The sequence below is a fragment of the Octopus bimaculoides genome, chromosome 22 (assembly GCF_001194135.2).
Source record: "Octopus bimaculoides isolate UCB-OBI-ISO-001 chromosome 22, ASM119413v2, whole genome shotgun sequence".
NCBI classification, from domain to species: Eukaryota; Metazoa; Mollusca; class Cephalopoda; order Octopoda; family Octopodidae; genus Octopus; species Octopus bimaculoides.
In genome coordinates, this window is record NC_069002.1 from 142598 (window position 1) to 162786 (window position 20189).

The window sequence follows — 20189 nt, forward strand, 5'->3', positions numbered from 1 at the left end:
AAAGTATATATATATATATATATATATACTTTATTTAAAAGCAGCAGAAATATACCAAAAGCTGTTATTCAGAGTTTCACGTTCCCGTTCGTCGGACAGTTTTGTTAAAATAGAACAGAAATAACGATTTGATCAAAACTAGTTAAAGGATTCACCTTTAAAAATGGATTTGTTTCATTCATCTTTTCAATTAACGGTCTTAAGCATGCAATGAACAAAATAAATGAATTCAATATAAATTCTTCCTATTATAAAACTCGAGGAAAACCTTAAATCTAAGAATGGATTCAAAATACATATTGCAAATAACTATATACGAAATATAATTCAATTAATGCATTAAAAATTAAAATAAAAATTTCCACGCTGCATTACATAAATATTTTACAAGAGTATATACGCATACTAGACCATGAATATACATATATACATCAAAATACACAGATGGATGCACACAAACTACATATATATATACAGACATATATATGTAAGACGTAAATATATACACATATACACATGTATACATATGTACGCAATCATGCTCGCATGCAAAAATCACTTGGTATCTGGATATAGACGAGAAGATAAATTTTAAAACGCAGAGAGGGAGAAAGAAAAAGAAGGATCTTAGATGTGACAGTTAGTGAGAGGAGGGGAGAGGGGCGCAAAGTTAAAGGACTTTATACAAGTAAACGAATAAGGGCAGAAAAAATACTTTCCGTAAGGAAAGGAAAAGAAAGAAAGAAAGAAAGAAAGAAAGATTGGTGGCTGAATATGTGTCACGAACGTTATACAAAAGTGTATATTAGCATAAATACACATCCACACAAATATAAGTGCATACATAAATATTCATGTATGTATGTGCACAAGTATAAACATACACGCTTACTTACACATATACATAGACGCATACATACAAATACATATGCATGCCAACAATACAGACATCCACATAAAAACATGTCTAGGTCCTGACGTATATATACAAACATTTTTTTTAAAATTGCTGAGTGCATAATAATAAAATTCGAATAAAAGACATGCAAAATAGAACAGCCTATATCGAATTATCTATAAATTAAACGATTAAAATGGGTTTATAAAATACAATAAATAACAGGAAGTAAAATAAAAGTAGAATCTTAAACAAGAAAATAATATCTGCATATAACAATCAAAGGTTTTTAAGAAATATGTCGAAATATATACAATAAATTTGCGATGCGAAATAAATCATGTATTATAAGAAACAAATCCAAGAATCAAAAAATATACACTATCCATATGATATATTGATAGCTGACATTTTAAATTTAGTTGTGTGTCTGCAGGAATTCAAGAGTTCGTGTCTTTGATTTAAAGAGTTATTGTCGTGGAATAAAAGAAAATATTTATCCAGCAGACATAAATCACATTTGATGGCTCTTTTACGTGCACCATGCCTGTAAGGTGCAGCTCTATCTAAAATACTCCATATCACGTTGAAAGGTTGGGATTCTTTTTCGTTTAATTCCCAGACATATTTTGCCAGGCTGGTCATCGTCTTATTTTCGGGATATCTGAAGGAATTTCTATGCGAATAAAATCGGGTTTGGAAGGAATATACAGTTGGTACACCAGTTTGGGCCTTTCTTGGGGAAATACCAGTCTGGAAGTGAGTCCATAAAGGGCAATGTGGTATGTACATTCCGAAGCTGCATCATCAAGAATATGGACATTTGTTCATGTGTTGTAGCAGAGAACCAGAACTAATTGTGGTGGATCTTAGGAATGCAAACAGCATTCACAAATTGTAGTGTTTCTACCCCTGCACTTGTTAAGATTTTATAATATTACAAAGGATTGTTGTGTGGAGGGATTTCTAATTACTTACTTGTAGTCTTTGGATTTTAAGATGTATGGCTTTGTGGTTTACTGACTGACGGTAGAGTATCCAAAAAGCTGGGGAATAGGTACGTCGCAATGCTCCCATGTAAGGTTTAGTCATGGTCATTTTGGACAGATCAGCCTGGAAAATAACATGAAATACACTCAGAATAATAATAATAATAATAATAGCAATAATACTCTGATGCAGTACAATGCCCTGATGCAGTACCAGACAGTGTTATCATGCACATTGTTTTGTTTTGGTTTAAAAGATGGACTACAGTAAATATTTTGCTCAATACCACAGATTCGTTTGTCAGTTGTTTGACCTTAACCATTTGAGCAATGTCTCTTAGTGGCTGACAATATGTGCATCTCTGATCATGAGCAGAAGTAGTGAGGGAGCATCATAGCTATGTGTCGAAAGGAATTCTTTGGGGTTTGAATAATTCACCTCTGGAAACATGAGTGTTTCATTTAACATCCTTAAACAACCCTAATTCAGGGACCTTTTGAGAGGGATGGGCTACTTGACCTGAAGAAAATTCTAACTGGGCCCCACCTGCAAAGTCATGCACTGTTTATCTTGATATGACATCACCCTGTCACACACATATGGCTGTGATGCATATGCCTCTTGTACCCTTATTAGACAGGTAGTCACATAAATTTCATATAAAGGCTGTAGGAGCTTTGGCAAATTAGTAAAGCCCTTGAGTAATATCATGTACCCTTATCAGACGGGTAGTCATAATGGGTATATTGGGCTTCGTATATTTTACCCCAGTGTCACATTGATGGAATGCACTGCTCTTTCACTCAATAATAATAATTAAGTCTTATAATTAGTGGAAAGAGACCCTGTGAGACTTTTGACAACCGGATGCTGTCTTCTCTCACAGAATTAACTGGAGCAAGTAAAATCAAGAACTCTAAGACTTGAAATATAAAAATAATAATGAAATTATGAAAAACAAAAGCTGGAGATATTTATTTTGTCCTTTTGTTTACTTCAGTTATTGAACTGTGGCCATGCTGGGGCACTGCCTTGAAGACTTTTACACTGATTAAATCAACCCCTGCTACTTATTCTACCAATTACTTTTTGCAGAATAGCTAATTTTCTAGGACATAAGCAGACCTACACTGGTTTGTTTATGTCCACTTACAAGGCTTTGGTCAGCGCAGAGCTATAGCAGAAAACACTTGCGTTAAGTGCCATGCAGTAAATAGGTAACTTATATTGAAGGCCAACAAAAGGGTATTTTATGTTACAGGGCACTGAATAGATTCTCTATGAAGACACTCCATTGTTGTTTTCAAAGCTGGGTCACTTACCTCAATCTGTTCATAAAGATTTACTTGCACACTTTTGTTCTTCCAGCGTTCTTCAAGCCAAGTCTGCAGTTCAACGTTGAGAAGTTTCCATTTGCTGTTCACCTCCACTTCCCAAATAGCAGGGCAGTTTGACACACTGACAACCATCAATTCTCTGTATTCTTTATAAGCTGTGTTGACTACAGACAATAGTACACTGTCCAGGGAGAGAACCACTGAGTAGTTGGTCTGTTCAGCCTGGCTCATCTAAATAAGACAAAAAAACAACAACAAAAAATATATGCCTTGTGTCAGTGGATATTTATATTTGTGTGTGTGTGTGCGTGTATACAAACATACACTTTTAATAGAAATCAATAGTTCAGTACAATAGCTTTCATGTGAATATTCATCCATCCATCTTTTCCACCCACTATCTCTGGGAGGGTCTGTTGAGGGGAGCGGGCACCTCCTCCACAGAGTCCTATCTGAAGCAACCATCATTAGTCCTCAGTCAAACTGTCCAACCCATGCCAGCATGGAAAGAGGATGTTAAATGATAATGATGATGATATTTGCATGAAACTTTTGGTACCAGATGGAACAACAATGTTCTTATATTAGTTTTCATTTGTAAGATTTTAAAGCTGTGATATAAAGATGTTATATTTTTATATCAAAGATTAACTCTGTGATGTAAAAATGTACTTATATTTTCATATCAAAGATTGAAACTGTGATATTGCGAAGGACATTAATTATACAATTCTTTATGGGACGGCCATGACCTTGCTGAATGTTCTATGACACTGATAGAAGAAAGAGAGATTTTGCTCAATGATTTAAATGGTTTGAATGCAATGTAACAGATTTGAATCTGCTGAAAAGAGCCGTAGGATCAGGTAACAGTATAACACCAGGCAGCAGATTAGGTTTACCGATCAAAGATATATAATTTTTAATACCTAAGGATGCTGGGATGCAAACAAGTCATATATCATTTTCCATATCCAAGATTAATGATGTCAAGATGTAGTTTTGTTTTTGTCAGACAAATTTAGCTCAAATATGTTTCTTTAAGTTATAGTTTCATTCATTAATATAAATAATTCAGATGTGTGCATATATATATACACATACAGGTTAGTGTGCATGCATGTGCTAATACATAGAGAGTAAATGCAAACATAAATGGTGTTGAAAGAAAGATTAATTGGAAAGCTATATAAAGTGCTAATGATAATTTCAAAATGCACAACCTCTAGTTTTAACCCACCCAAAGAAGCATCAAGTTTAAACTGATGTTTACCTACAAGGATGGGGGTGGAAGATGTAAATAACTGAGAGTTTGAAATAAAATGGAGAAAATTAATAATGCTTTACACACTGGATTTTAATTTTATGGAGCCATGTTGCACTTTTTGAGTGTTATACTCTATACTCTATTGTAGTTGATCAGATTGACTAACGACAACATCTTGAAATTACTGGTCAGTCTAATTAATGTAGTGAGTCATCATTAAAGAGTTCATTTGTTGGTTCATTTTTAAGTTTGTTTTTTTTCCATGCAAGAATGGGTTAGTCAAATATATTGCCAAGGTATTAGTTTACAGACAGATGCCCTTCCTGTCACTAACCCCTTTCTGTTTTTCAAGGGATTTTCATTTTACATCTCTTCAAAAGTATGAAGAGAGATGATTTGTTGGTAGTTGGCAGTGACAATGGCATCACTATTTATAGCTAGCAACTTTTGTAGAGTGCCAAAGAAAACAGACACACATGCATATACACACACACATGCATATACACACACACATGCATATACACACACACATGTATATCTATGTACACGCGTACGGTGTGTGCAATGTTGTCTTTTAGTTTCTTTCCATCAAATTCATTCACGAGTCTTTGGTGGGCCTGAAACTATGGCTGAAGACATTTACACAAAGTGCTGTGCCATGGGACTGAACCTGAAACCACATGAATGGGAAGCAAACTTCTTAACCACACAAATTATTCTAATTAGCATATTCAGCCATCATTTAAAGCTGATGTTTACAATTTGCATTCTATTTAACATCTGCAATATCTGATTCAACAGAAGCATATAAAATGGTAAGAGCCAAAAGCATAAATTAAGATTTAATAATGAAACATGCTGGGTGATTGTGGTTTCCAGGTTGACAAGCTGAAATGACAGGGAAATTGTGGCAAGCTGCAAGACAGAGTTTGGAGGAGGTTAAAAACAAAATAACAGTTTAACAATTTGCATGACGGTCATGCCAAGTACTGGTGAAAGTAAGTTTACAATTTTTTTTAAATACCCCCCACCCCACCCCATAAATCAAAAAAGTGTATTTATTGATTGGTTGATTAATATTATAAATAAATGCTTCTCGTTTTCTTAACCATCACCTTATTTCCTTTAAACTAACTTCTTTCCAACTTTTATGTGGTTGTTATCGCAACAGGTCGTTGAAGTGAGATTTTTACTATATCTTTATTTACAATGTTTTCAGTCGTAAGTTATAACAAATATTATTGTTTCGTAATTAAAAGCTATAATGATAATCTCGTTACTTATAACTTAATTATAAGTACTTATCACTAAGCATAACTCTTAGTTTAGGCTGCGTAAATATTATGATGTATACATACCAAGACGCTACATGTATGTTGAAGATATAGATTATATATTTTTGACCGTTACACATAAAAAAAAAATACAGTTTCATTAATATACAGAAATAAATTCAACAAGTTGAAAAAAACGAGAAGTAAAAGGAATTAAATTTCTATATTAATCTATTCTATACTTTTTTTGGCATTTATAGAACATTTAGAAACAAGTCATTTCGTCGTAGAGAATTACGACTTCAATTTTATATTAACTCATTTTTCATTCTAGCCATAAGAGTTCAGCAAACGAACTTAAGTTCTCTCTCTGCCTTTTATGAGTTTGCTACACAACTATTATTCCCTACTATTATTCAAACCCTATCCCTGTCTATTATTAATAGACATACAAATAATATCAGTAATTTAGTTCTGGGGTCTAGTTTGACTTGGGTGGCGGCTTACCAAAGCACCACCTGACTAAGAGCAAATACTATAAACACAGGTGGTATATATTCAACTTTGTCTATTTACTTATTCCCTGTTATTATTGTTGTTGCCATTGTTGTTGTTGCAATTGACATTGCCCTTTTTGTGTGGCCAACAAGCAATTTATCACAATATTACATTAACTATTAAAATATTAAATGTAAAAGAAATGTTAAAGACTAAAATAAACTATAATAATGTATTTGCCACCACTTAGCAACTCTTTTCTCCCCAGATCGTAAAAGATCAGATAGTAAAGTTATTTTATTTTTAATATCTAAGAGGAAAACAGATAGAGTCATGCAGTTAAGATATTTGCCTTGCAACCACATGGTTCCAGGTTCAATTCCATTACACACTACCACGGACAAGTGTCTTCTACCACAACCTTAGTCAGATCCTTGATTTACCTGTGAGACCTGATTTTTATTATTGCTATTGTTATTTGTTATTATCTCAGGTTTTGTTGGAACTCCTGAAGTTTTGCATCTGTAGTGGGATTGCTGCCTGCAGCCTATGGTACCATGCTATCTGTTCTTTTCAACTATTTAATACTTTGCTGATTACACGGGCCAGGCAAACCTTTTGTAACAGTTCTACTGGAAACTCTATTCTGATTTCCTTTATATTCCCCTCCTTCTGATACTCTTCCCAAGGACCCAACAATAATTGACACTATCTTCGCCTTCCTCATTTTCCATAGCTGAGCTATTTCATACTTAAGAGGATTGTATCTATCTATTTTTTCGCCTCCCTTCTGGACTGCTTGTGAGTTAAAAGGGCATGCAACCTCAACTATATAGCACGTGTAATACATTTTGTCTTGCACCACTAGGCCTGGCCTGTTCTGCTTTAGCACCTGATCTGTTTGTATTGGGAAATCTACTCTCTGTGGTTTGTGCTCATACCAAGTCTTGCCTCTCTCTACCCCCCACTTTTTGTACAGTTTCCAATGTAGCATGAAGAAATATAGAAGGCCAAGTTATTGTAATTATTATTATTATTATTATTATTATTACTAGGTGACAAACTAGCAGAATCATTAACATTTTGAGCAAAATGCTTTCTGCTGTTTCTGGCAGCTCTTTACATTCTGAGTTCAAATTCTACTGAAATCAACTCTGCCTTTCATCCTTTCAGAGTTGATAAGATTAAGTACTATTTGAACACTGGAGTCAATGTAATCAACTCACCCTTTTCCACCAAACTTTAGGCCTTGTGCCTATAGTAGAAAGGATTATTACTTGTACAGGGTCTTTGTCAACTTGAGACCAAGATATCAGATGCTGTAGTTCAATACGTGTCACAATCAATTCACATGCATGTGATTTGTAAAAACAAATATAAACTGAAAATCCCAGTAAAATAAACTAAATGTATAAACATTTTTACTGGGGATTTTTCAATGACAAATACTTTGAGAAGAAAAGAAAAAAAGTAAAAGAGTTTTAAATCATACATAAAAACGATAATTATTATTATTATATCATATATCTGTAAATGTTAATATTTAAAACAATAGTCATATTGTAATCAACATTAGCCATGCAACACACAAGCAACAAAAACTATATAGATTAAAAGGTAAGCAAAGAGTCGAGACACTTGCTAAAATTTCACCAAGAAGCAAATAGGGCTTGTAGTTTTACCTTCAATACGCCTCGTTCATGTGGTAGGTCTATGCCTTGTATATGAGCCTATATCATTAGAAAAGCATTTTATCAGATGTGACTGGAATTTATTTTACCTACCACCATTGCAAACAGAACTTTAGAAAACTATGGGGAAGAGAGGGATAGATAGCTTTTATCCGATACCCTAGCAGACTTTAGGGATGCTATGGAATGAGACAATTTTACCAGGCAGATTGTAGGATATGATGTTAACAAATTTAACTGGTATCATGGTGGCTTTTAGAAACTATGGTGTAGACAATGTTAGTACCTTAGTACACAATACTATAGTAGACTATAGGAGAAATAATTTCTTATAGTATCATAGAATACTATGCCAGAGATAATTTTGTCTAATACTAAAGCTTATTTTACTATAGAAGATTACAAGGGCGACCATTACATCTGGCACCAAGTTGAGAGTGTAAATATGTCAGTTTGAGAAAACAATAAAAGCATGATACATGTGCCAAGCCATGCTCGTTAGTGAGTGACATCTTTTATGATTAGAGAGTCAAGTACATATCGAGCCTGTGGGTATTGTCCAGTTCACATATTTATAATTTTTCAAAAGCATACCTATTCAACCTCTCAGTTAATAATAGGGTTAAAATTTGATCTCAAAATATGTTAACCTGAACATGAGAGCATATATATATATATATAATTATATTTATAGGAAGTTAATTATATGGCCCACCATAGAATGATCAGTGGTTTTGCATCCATAAAGCCTTATAGATGGCTCATTGAACTCTAATGGCTGCGGGCATATAATTTCTTTTCTGATGAGCTGTCTATAAGGCTTAGCGCTTTAAAGATGTGAAACCATTGGTCGCTCTATGACTGGCTATATATATATTACGGCTATAATGTTTAGAGTGTGATAGTCAATGTAGTTAACTAGTCTACCCCCAATAAATTTCAGGCCTTGTGTCTTTAGTAGAAAGAATGATTATCATTATTAAAATTACTACTACTACTACTACTACTACTACTACTACTACTACTACTACTACTACTACTATTATTATTATTAAAAGAAGAAATTTTCAATAGTTTCAAAATGCAATCACGACACAAAAGAATGTGAAGAGAGCTGCGATAATAGAAATAGAAAGCTTAGTGAAACTTTGATAGGTTTTTTTCCAAGTAGTTTCTTTGTAGGAAAATAGAAAGTGGGAGAAAAAGAGAGACGGAGAGAGAGAGAGAGAGAGAAAGAGACAAAGAGAATGAGAGAAAACTATAGAAATATAACATCAGTTAGCTATTATCATACATCATGCCAACTAAAATGTTAGATTTTAGAACCATGCATATACGTTTAGAATTAGAATTTAGAAGGAAATCGAAGTGCCAGAGATACTAAAAAGATAAACTATGCAATATGAAAACAGTTATGAGACAAATATGTTTGTGTGTGTGTGTGTGTGTGTGTGTGTCTGTGCATGAATGTATCTACATCCATATATTTCCACAAATCTCTATACATACACATATAGATTTCTAAATACATGCAAACACACATACACATTTGTATGTGTGTATATATATATATATATATATATATATATATATATATATATATATATATATATATATATATATATATATAGACAGTCTGCTCTGAAACAAAGCTTGACCACTTCAAGCTCCTTAAGTGTGAACAGATATGGACTTTGAACCCAGAGACTTTCTTAAAAAAACTTCCTACGAATGTTGCAAATGTATCTCAGTTCAGAATCTGTTATTTCATCGTGTTTTTTTTTGTGCAAGTTTAGATGTCTCTTTTAAACCTCCAGAGATTTACACACCTTTTAACAAAAATGAAACTGAAGAGCAATTTCTTGCATAAAATGATGGCATTGGGGGTTAATGTTGTTCTCGAGATTTTGGTATAAATGACTCAGTCAGAGGCACATAATCTCTCTACAATTGGAGGTAGGAAAAAGTATGGGTCAGCCAGGGTCAGAAACAAATCTGGACCTCCTCCTTTTTCTTAGAATATAGAATCTGTAACCCACTTCAAACAATATATACATACTTACATATATAAGTATATATACACACACACACATATATACTCATATATATATATGACTAGTTTCTCTCAGTTCCCACCAATCCTATCCATTCACAAGGCTTTGATTGGCCTCGGGTTATAGCAGAACACTCTTGCTCATGGTCGTTATCTTCTCAGTTTCTGTTGACCAAATTCACTTACAAGGCTTTAGTCAGACTGGGGCTATTGTAGAAGATAGTTGCTTAAGGTGCCACACAGTGGGATTGAATCCAGAACCATGTAGTTGGGGAGCAAATGTCTTACCACACAGTCACATCTGCACCTAATTCTCTCTATCTCTCTCCTCTCTGTGTATATATATATATATATATATATACACACACACACACACATGATGATACATGTATAATTTATATGGATGTATGTATACATACACACACAGACAACTGAAGTGTAGGAAATGGCTTCCACAAAAGAAGTGTTTGATATTTCACAGTAAAACTTAAAACTTATTTCGATAAACCAAACCAAAAAGATCAACACAAGGAAGTCTATAAGTCAAAAAAATTAGGAAGTCTTTGACTAACTTGTCTCACTGCTTGTGCAACTCGTTCATCTCGAGTAAACAGCAACACACGTTGATGGCCATCCAAAAATGACATCCAGTATATCACTACTTTGTCACTTCGTGTTTTCCCATACAAAGAATCAGTAAATGAAGAGATCATGGCATCAGGTTCATCACTGTCATCTGAAATAAATGGGAAAAATGTTGAGAGAGCATTTTCTAAAAATATTTTCTATTTTTGTAATCGCTTATTTACAAGAACTGGAGGTGGTTGAAGTTGTGGGTTGCTAGGTTTTAATTTTGGGACTAGTATGTTGTGTCCTTGAGCAAGGTTTTTCATTTCATGTTGCTCCATTTCACTCAGCTGAAAATGAGTACCAGCTGCCTCTGGGAGTTAATCGTGTGATGAAATGGCGTTCCATTCAGGAGCAGTGGAGGCACTTAGCCTAGAGTGGAGACACATGGCTTTGTGGTTAGGGTGTTGGGCTCATGATTGTAAGATTGTGGTTTCAATTCTTGGACCAAGCGATGCAGTGTGTTCTTGAGCAAAACGCTTCATTCCACATTGCTTCTGTCCATTCAGCCGGTGAAAATGAGTAACCTTGTGACAGTCCAGCATCCCATCCAAGACAAACCAGCAAACTGGCCCCATGCTCCTTACAGATTAATGTGGACTAGCCCTGTATTCAGTTACTGTAACACTTTGGGACCCCTGATAAACTCCAGTCTCATTACTTTATAGGCTCAAAGTAGAGTTTATTTTAAGTAAGGGCTCTCCAAGACTGGTGGATCCAGAAAGTGGGGAAGAAACTAAGACATCTGAGTTGCTGAAGTATGAAGCAATGCATCAAAAAGTTATGTTATCCTCAGAAAGGAATCCTGGTCTGATTTCTTGCAACAGAGTGGATCCCCACCAAAGGCATACAAGGGGGGTCAGATCATGGCTTTAGACCAGGCAGGAGATTAAACCAAGATCTCCCAAGGTGTTAAGAGTAAAGGTGTCTTTCCTACTGTTCACCTCTTGATCCATGCAGTATTACTGCTGATTACAAAGTGGCAAAAGCTGGCAGAATCATTAACACACACCAGGTAACATGCTTGGCAGCAATGTCATCCATTTTCACATTCTGCCAGAGTTAACTTTGCCTTTCATCCATTTGGAGTAAATAAAAATAAGTACTAATTGAACACTTGGGTTGATGTAATCGACTTAACCCCCACCCCGTCCCACCACGAAATTGCTGGCTTTGTGCCAAAATGTGAAACCAATATTGCTGTTGGTTGATATAGACAGCAACATTTCTGCACAAATGTATAACTTAACTTCTAATATAAACAGCCACAAACATCTCAGTATTTGGAAGAGCATTGGTACTGAACCTGGAACTAGGTGGTTGAAAAGCAAACTTCTTACCTCAGAGCCATGCCTGCACCTATTTATTAATCGGCCAGAACTTCATGTGTTCTGATCCCACCCCAGCTCCAGAAGGATGACAGATAAAGCTGGTGAGATTTGAACTCAGAATTTAAAGGGATGCACCTAAGTGTTGCCAAACATTTTGTCACAATACTCCCATAAAAAAAAACTGATGATGTCAAACTATATTCTTCCCAGATATTTTATTCAGTAAGTAGGATGACACCCACCATTGGTGATCTTGTTTAGAGAAGGTTTTTAAATAATGTTTTATGACTCAGTGGCTTGATGGAATTGGGCACACACATACATACATGTGCTCCCTCTCTCATCGTCTGTCTCTGTCTCTCTCTCTCTCTCATACACACACACACACACACACACACACACACACACATAGAAAAGAAAGGGAAAAGACATAGAATTTATCTTAAGTACCTTCAGTGCTACTCTCTGGTAATTCATAACCATCCACAGAATCAACTCTCATAGAGAGGGACTGTACTCTCAGGTGGACATTTCCATAACCATCCTGTTAAATAGAAGAGCAAAACAAGAAGAAACACAGTTTAAATACTTTAAATCAAATGATCGTTCCACTTTCTATTCTTAGATATAGGATAACAAAGATTGGTCTAGTTAATTAATAACTAATAAAGGATAACGAATATAGGATAACGAAGATTGGTCTAGTTAATTAATCAGCAAACTAAAATAGTACATTGAATATTCTTTTACTTGTTTCAGTAATTTGACTGCGACCATACTGGGGCACCACCTTGAAGAATTTATTTTAGCTGAATGAATTGAACACCAGTACTTATTTTTTTTAAGGTGTGGTACTTATTCTATTGGTCCCTTTTGCTGAATCCCTAAGTTATGCAGACATAAACATACCAACACTGGTTCTCAAGTAGTGTTGAGGGACAAACACAGACACAAAGACACACAAATATATATATGATAGGCTTCTTTCAGCTTCCGTCTAGCAGATCCACTCTCAAGGCTTTGATTGGCCTGAGGCTATAGTAAAAGACACTTGCCTGAAGTGTCAAGCAGTGGAACTGAACCCAGAACTATGTGGTATGTGCGTTTGTCAAAAGAGATCTAAGGAAGAATGTAACGATCGAGAAGGTGAATGACAATGACCTTTTTGTGTGCACAGTTTGTGACAGACCATGCCTGTCTTTTGCTGGCCTCAAATCTCATCTGCAAATGCATGGAAAACGAACCTCCACCATCTATTTTGCCCATATGTCTGTGCACACCTTTGAATGCAGTGTTTGCCAGAAGGTTTGCAAATCCAATGGAGGCCTCAAAAGACATTTTAAGATCCACAATTCCAGGGTGCCACACAGTGGAATCAAACTTGGAACCATGTGGTTGTGAAGCGAACTATTTAACTGCATGGTTATCCTTACACCTCAACTTGACTCGTATATACAGTCCCAGAAGGACAGAAGGCGAAGTTGACTATAGCAGGATTTTAAATGTAAAGATATATAATTAAATTCCTATCTAATTAACCAGCAACTCTGGTAATCCAATGAAAATAAATTCTTTAAACTAACAAGTAAAGAACAAATGAGAATGAAATTAACCTTTGAAATGGCAGCAGGGAAACTTGGTCTTTTACCTCCATACACATTCCACATTAATGTTCTCTCTGCAGCAGGATCATCCCACGTATATAAGATGGCCTGATTTGGTGACAACAAAGTCACCTGACTCTGATTCCTAAGGAGGACGAATGTGTTAAAATGGTGAGAATTTATTTCAAGGAAATTGTCAAACATGTTTGTAGTTATAAGAAAACTTTTGAAAATAAAACATGGTTAAAAGTAGTTTGCATTGGATATGATGATGATGATGGTAAAGACAACTATGATGAATGATAATGGTGATGATGGTGCTGGAAATGAAAACAATGATGATAACTGTGATGACAACAATGATGACTGATGAATGAAAATGATGATTGATAACAATATTGATGATAATGACAATGACTGTTGATAATTATGAGAATGGTAGTGATGCTGCTGCTGCTGCTGCTGCCGATGATGACAACAATAACAATGACAGCATCAATAAGTTCTGCATATGGAAAAAAGAAAACAGATTGCTTCCCTGACTACCTTGATGATGAGAGAAGATAGCAGTCCGATTCTCATGGTTGGTGATCTTAATGGACTTGATGGCTATCACGATGCACATGGAGGCTATGGATATAGTACAAGGAGTCAAGCCCCAAGCTGACCAAAGCCTTATGAATGAATTTGGTAGGCAGAAACTGAAAGAAATCCATTGTGTAAGTATGTGTGTGTGTGTGTGTGAGTTCTGTTGTCTTGAAATCATGTGATGGTTGTATACAAACATCCGCATCCTACAAGCAATGATGTTCATCTCCAGTCTTCCATGAAAAGTATTTCTGGCCATAGGAAAATATTACCTAGCTTGGAAACAAGTATGGGTTGGCAACAGGGAAGGCATTATCTTGCTTGGAAACAGGTAAGGGTTGGCAACAGGGAAGGCACCCAGCTGTAGCAAATCTACCTCAACAAATTTTGTCTGACCCATGCAAGCATGGAAAAGTGAACATTAAATGATGATGGTGATAATGATGACAATGACGATGATTATCTCCAAAAATTCTAACAAAATGTTAGATTTTCAAAAAAGCAAATTTTTAGAAAAAAACCTCATAAGTGAATTTCTTTTTTTATTTTGTATGATTTTATTCCAGACATTTTATGGTTTACTATAATCTTTTATTTTATGCAATAAATTTCCTAAAACGTGCTTCTTTCTGAAGGCCACAAGGTCTCCATTCTTAAATATCATCGTCTTTTTTGAAGACAGTGCAGCGCAATTTAAGAGACATTAGGCTGCTATTTCTAGAAGGATCCCCTTGTTGCCTTCTCCAAAAGAAATTGGTCATTTAAGGAATTGTTATATTCAAGTTTAAGCCAGTTCTTTGATGTTATAAGAATACAGAAAGAAGATTTATGCTTACTTCTGGTGAATTTTGATGAAAATGTCATCGCACAAGTTTTCTATGCGGACAGGTGCTCCACCAAGGAAGTAATCTGAGAAGGAAATACAGATGGGAGTTTGGGTGCCTCCACTAACTTCAACACAAAGACCAGTCTGTGAAAGATAAAAAAGAAAAGATGTATATAAAAGAAAACATGCACAAGGAGTAACATATAAACTGAACTGAACAAGAGTGGTTTCTAAGTAAGTAAATAGTTGGGGGAGGAGGATTGTAATTGCTTGATTAATCTGTTACTATAGCAACAGAATTTACAGATTGTTTCTCAAAATATCAAGGGAATAAAATACCAACCCCATTTTCCATACGTAATACTGTGCTGTGTATGGTCTTGATCGGAATATGCGGAGAAATTGCCTTGCCATGGTCATATTTCACAAAAATCCTGTAGGAATCTGTTATGGGCCAATATGGAACACACTGGAATGACAGAACAACAAAAATCACCAATGAGTATGTTTACAGGTGTTTTTTTAGTTGTGGTGCTTCCAAAATATAAGATACCTTCTATACCTTGAAAAAATGCCTTTACTCTAAACATTGGTAAAATTGCCATTTTTTCCATACAGATTAACCACAATAAGTTTAGATAATGTTAATCTACTAAGAGGCATTTATTCATTCATGAGTTTAATATAATCCAATTTTAGAGTAATGTGATCGAGCAAGAATAAAATAAATAAGAACAAGAAAAAAAAAGAGACGAGAGGGTTAAACATAGAAGGGGAGATAACTTACTTCCTTGGGTGGTAAATCAAACCAAAGATCTGCGTCTTCATTGTCTTCCATAAAGCGAAGTCTTGAATGCGAATTGTTCATGATTAAGAAGTAGGGCATGATTGTCACAATTTTGGTTAATTTCATTTTTGACAACTGGACTTGCATCATAAACTAATAAAAAATGCGAAATACACAAAATTTTTACCACAAAGTAATCAGATTGTGAAACTTTTTGTACCATTTTCTTTTTTCAATCAATTTTGAAAATGATGAAGAATAGGTTGGTGTTTGGAACATAAATTAGCATGAAGTTTTCAAGGTACAGGTTAATTAAGATCATTTTTAAAAGCAAGAAGTTTGTATCACTGAACCAGGAACTGTCTCAGATGGATTACATGATGGAAAGAACTGGATGTGAAACCATATGACGAGAATATTTCTGACGAGATACATTGCCTCTGTTTTCATTAATTTCAAAAGTAATGAAGAATTTAGTAAAATAACTTTGTTATTATTAAGTAGGTATTTGGAAACCTGAATTAATTTGAAGTTTTGATGGAAGGGGGTTTTATTTAGATTACTGTAACCCTTTTTATTACCATATTTCAGTTGAAAGACACTGCTTTTGTTGCAGTTAATTTTGAAAATAAGGAAGAATTTAATAAAATTTGACCCCATGAAGCTAGTGTTGGGTACATAAATCAACACAAAATTTCGATAGATTGCTGTAATTTAGATTACTTTGAACAACAAACTTTATTTTATTGAACAAGGGGCAGTCACAGGAGGGTTGGTATCAAAAGGGTTAAAAAATAACAACAAAAGATTTTACTAATGAAATTAAGGAACTTTGTTATAAACTATTAACTGAAATTAAAATTATCACAATCTAATCAACATCAGTAATATTTCTAAATGTTTTAATGTTTTTAAATCGATTTTGTTGGATTAAACCATGAAATTGTTTAACAAGAAAGTTCAATAAGTTCACGAGGGGAGGAGAATGTGTAATGTTTTGTGCCTCGCTTCTTGTCAAAAGAATAAAAAGTAGGTTTACACCTTGGGTTAAACTCACCTGATATTTGCGATTTCTCTCCTTATCATTGCAAATAATGACACCAGCACTGTTGACTGTATCCATGGAGAAAGATTGTGACCATTTAGAATCATAAACTTGTAATTTGGCCTAGAAAAGAAAAGAAAAAAACAAAAAAGAAAAAAAAGGAAAAAAAGAAAATTAGCATTATGGTAAAAGTAAGGAAGAGCAATAATGAAGAAAAGATATTTTCAAACGAAGCAAATGTGGGAAAATCAAAAAGAAAAAAAAAAAAAAAAGAAGCATAATGTTAAGAATCCCTTTCCCTGCTCTTTATTGAAAAAACTAAAAAAAAATCCTATTTTCACATGAAACAATTTTCAAGAAAGAAATGCGGTTTCAGATGAAACTAGCAAATACCTTTTTTCTCCTGTGTTTTTTGTATCTGAATAATACTGGAACACCTAATGGACTGCACTCAAAAACAGCATCTGAACCAGTGCCCTAGGGGGGGAAGAAAATAGTTTGAGCATCACAATGATATTTACATTCTTATTACATTTTCTATATATATATGCATGTATCTGAGATAAAAGATATTTTCTTGAATTTATGTATTCAGGATTTTCTGAGAAACTATGGCAACAAAATTTGTTTGTGAGAAGATAATCTTACCCGCAGCAAAATCGGAAAATCTGTTTTATTCATGATCCAGTAAGGGGAATAGATGCGAAGATCATGAGTCAAAGACTGAACAGAATGGATACTAATGCTCAGATATTTCTCACTTGATTCCATATCAGTCTCTGTTTCCATAGAAATAGCTTTGAACTCTTCCATATCATTGCCAATGTCTAGGTTCCCACTCCAATCACAAGACAGGTAATCAGTTATCTACAAAAGAAAGCAGCAAAGATGATTAGTTCTAATTTCAGTCTCACTAATGTTGGTCTGCAGTCATCATTGCCATCATCATCGTCATCATCATTGTCATCATCCTCATCATCATCCTCATCATCATCATCATCATCATCACCAGGTTCATCATTGTTTTAACATCTATTTTCCCATGTGTGCATGGGTTTGATGAGAATGCCTTGGAGCAGAGTTTCTATATATGAATGCCCTTTCTGGCACCACACCCTTTTTGGTTCCAGATAGAGGAATATTCTTCCTGTCTATTGAACGACAAACATCCAGGCATATTTTATGCAACCAACTGGAAACAAAGGACCCCTGTATGATTGAGCCCTTTGTTTATAGAGAAATCACAACACGACAAGAAGCTTGGACATGCTTTTGTGATGAACTGCAAGCCATTATTTACAAACCAGCAAAAGGCAAGGGAAAAATGAGCTCACACACATACACACAAAATGGGTTTCTTTCAGTTTCCATCAAGGAAATCCATCACAAGGCTTTGATCATCTTGGAGCTACAGTAGAAGGTGGCATGTGTGCAGGAGTGAACATGAATTCCCATGGCTGGGAAGTGAACTTCTGAAACCACAGCAATATTTATTTATTTTATGGCTTTGTCATAATTAGCAGTGGGCAGTGATCCATCCTCACACAACAGACCAAGCTCAAAGACTTCACAACAGACTGGACCCTGATAAAGACACCAAAGGCTTCATCGATCCACCAAACAGAATCACAAAACGCTTCCTTTGATGGGCTTCAACATAGTCTCTATCCACTAAATTTTACTCACATAGCTTTGATTTATCCCAACATTACATTGAGAAGACACTTGTCCTCCCAAAATGTCCTCTCAAATGACTGAACTTGAAACTGCAAATTTGCAAAATAAACATCTTCATCACACAGCCATGCCTGTACTGCCCAGACTGGTCAAGCAGATCATTTACATACCTGCAAGGACAATTTCTGCATTTTGGTAACATCCACAGTGTACAGGGGTGTCATCTCACCATGGGTTAAACTGCTGTAGGAGTTGGTACCCTGAAAAACAAAATGGAAGTAGAAATATTAGTTTGTTCAAAAAAAGTTAGGGCTAGCTTGACTCCTTAAATCCCCTTTGCTGGCATTACTACTACTACTACTACTACTACTACTACTACTACTACTGGTGCTGTACACTTCCACTACAACTAATACCATTGGTCTGTCACCCTTCCAGCACCACCGCCACCACCGCCACCACCACCACTACTATTAATAGTGGTGGTGGTGGTGTTACTGTCACCACTACTCTGACTATTTACTACAAAAATCATCGTCAATTAAAAAATAAAAAGGAAAGAAATAACATTTCAAAAATATAAAGAAACTAACAAAACTTGATTTTTTACAATTTATACAAAAATACAATTATTTGGGTGCTGCTGGTTCCTTGTTTCTATTTTGGTGGTGGAGTTTGCAACCAGGCCACTCTGAAAGAGTTAAACACTATTCGATATGCAGAATAAAACAGCAAATGTAAAGTACCTCCAGAGAAAACTGCACATCATATGGTAACAAATTATGTAAGACAACTGGTGGATTCATGTGGAGGATATAATAGGGGATACTTTTGGGTAGCGTCTGGGATGGATACAGGGTTTCCTGGTCCTTGCAGGTTACCTAAAAAAAGAAATGATACAAATGTAAGGCATTGCATATGTCAACCAGACAAGAAAGGAGTGCTCAATACACTAAGTATTAGGCTTAAAAAAGAAGCATTAGGGTTGATTCATTTAACTAAACATTCTCGAAAGCAGTGCTCCAGCATGGCTGCAGTTAAATGACTGAAACAAGTAAGAGATATTATATATATATATATATATATACACACACACACACACACACACACAAAATAAAACAAATATAAGAAAGAATTATTTACTTTTATAGTGAAAGGTCGGGCAAGTCCAGTTGGTACACAAGAATAGTGTTTACTGCGGTCTTTCATTTGTATAAGGTCTTTCCACCAAATGCCATTTTCAGTCTTTGGGAAGCTATACAAGATGAGGAAAAAAGTATTAAAATCAGTAGAGTACTAAGTTGAAGGGACTAATTTATAAGACATACAATGAATATTTGTCTAAAGTGTTGGGCTAATGATTGACCCCACTGCCATCCCTGATCAGGCGTTCAAACCTTCGTTACTATAACTTGCTAACAAGAGACCAACAATTGGTCTCAACTGAATGGTTGAGTTTACTTTGAGTCACATCCCTTCAGGGTCAACTCCCCATCTTCTACAGATACAATTAACAACAAGGTATTTGCACAAGTTTACACCATTTATACAGTAACATAAATAAATTAAAAATGTGTATATGTATTTATGTGTGTGTGTGTGTGTGTGTGTGTGAATGTGTGTATGATTGTGTCTCCTTGTCTTCACATTGCATAATTGTTGTAAAGAAATGTCCTTCGTTTCCAATCATCCACAA

The 20189-nt window shown here is 35.0% G+C and overlaps 1 protein-coding gene across 1 annotated transcript in view; it reads right to left on the reverse strand.

Annotated features, from left to right (window-relative positions):
• Positions 1-20189, reverse strand: part of LOC106878713 (intermembrane lipid transfer protein VPS13A) — a 126965-nt gene that overhangs the window by 21122 nt on the left and 85654 nt on the right. Inside the window, exons 57-71 of the mRNA XM_052975632.1 lie at positions 19637-19748; positions 19240-19374; positions 18664-18753; positions 17465-17683; positions 17210-17293; positions 16829-16939; positions 15772-15924; positions 15328-15453; positions 14995-15128; positions 13580-13715; positions 12417-12510; positions 10581-10744; positions 7947-7994; positions 3211-3456; positions 1871-2011 (exon numbers count right to left, since the gene is read on the reverse strand). Coding sequence (XP_052831592.1) covers positions 1871-2011; positions 3211-3456; positions 7947-7994; positions 10581-10744; positions 12417-12510; positions 13580-13715; positions 14995-15128; positions 15328-15453; positions 15772-15924; positions 16829-16939; positions 17210-17293; positions 17465-17683; positions 18664-18753; positions 19240-19374; positions 19637-19748 — 1993 coding nt within the window. The remainder of the gene's footprint in view (positions 1-1870; positions 2012-3210; positions 3457-7946; positions 7995-10580; positions 10745-12416; positions 12511-13579; positions 13716-14994; positions 15129-15327; positions 15454-15771; positions 15925-16828; positions 16940-17209; positions 17294-17464; positions 17684-18663; positions 18754-19239; positions 19375-19636; positions 19749-20189) is intronic.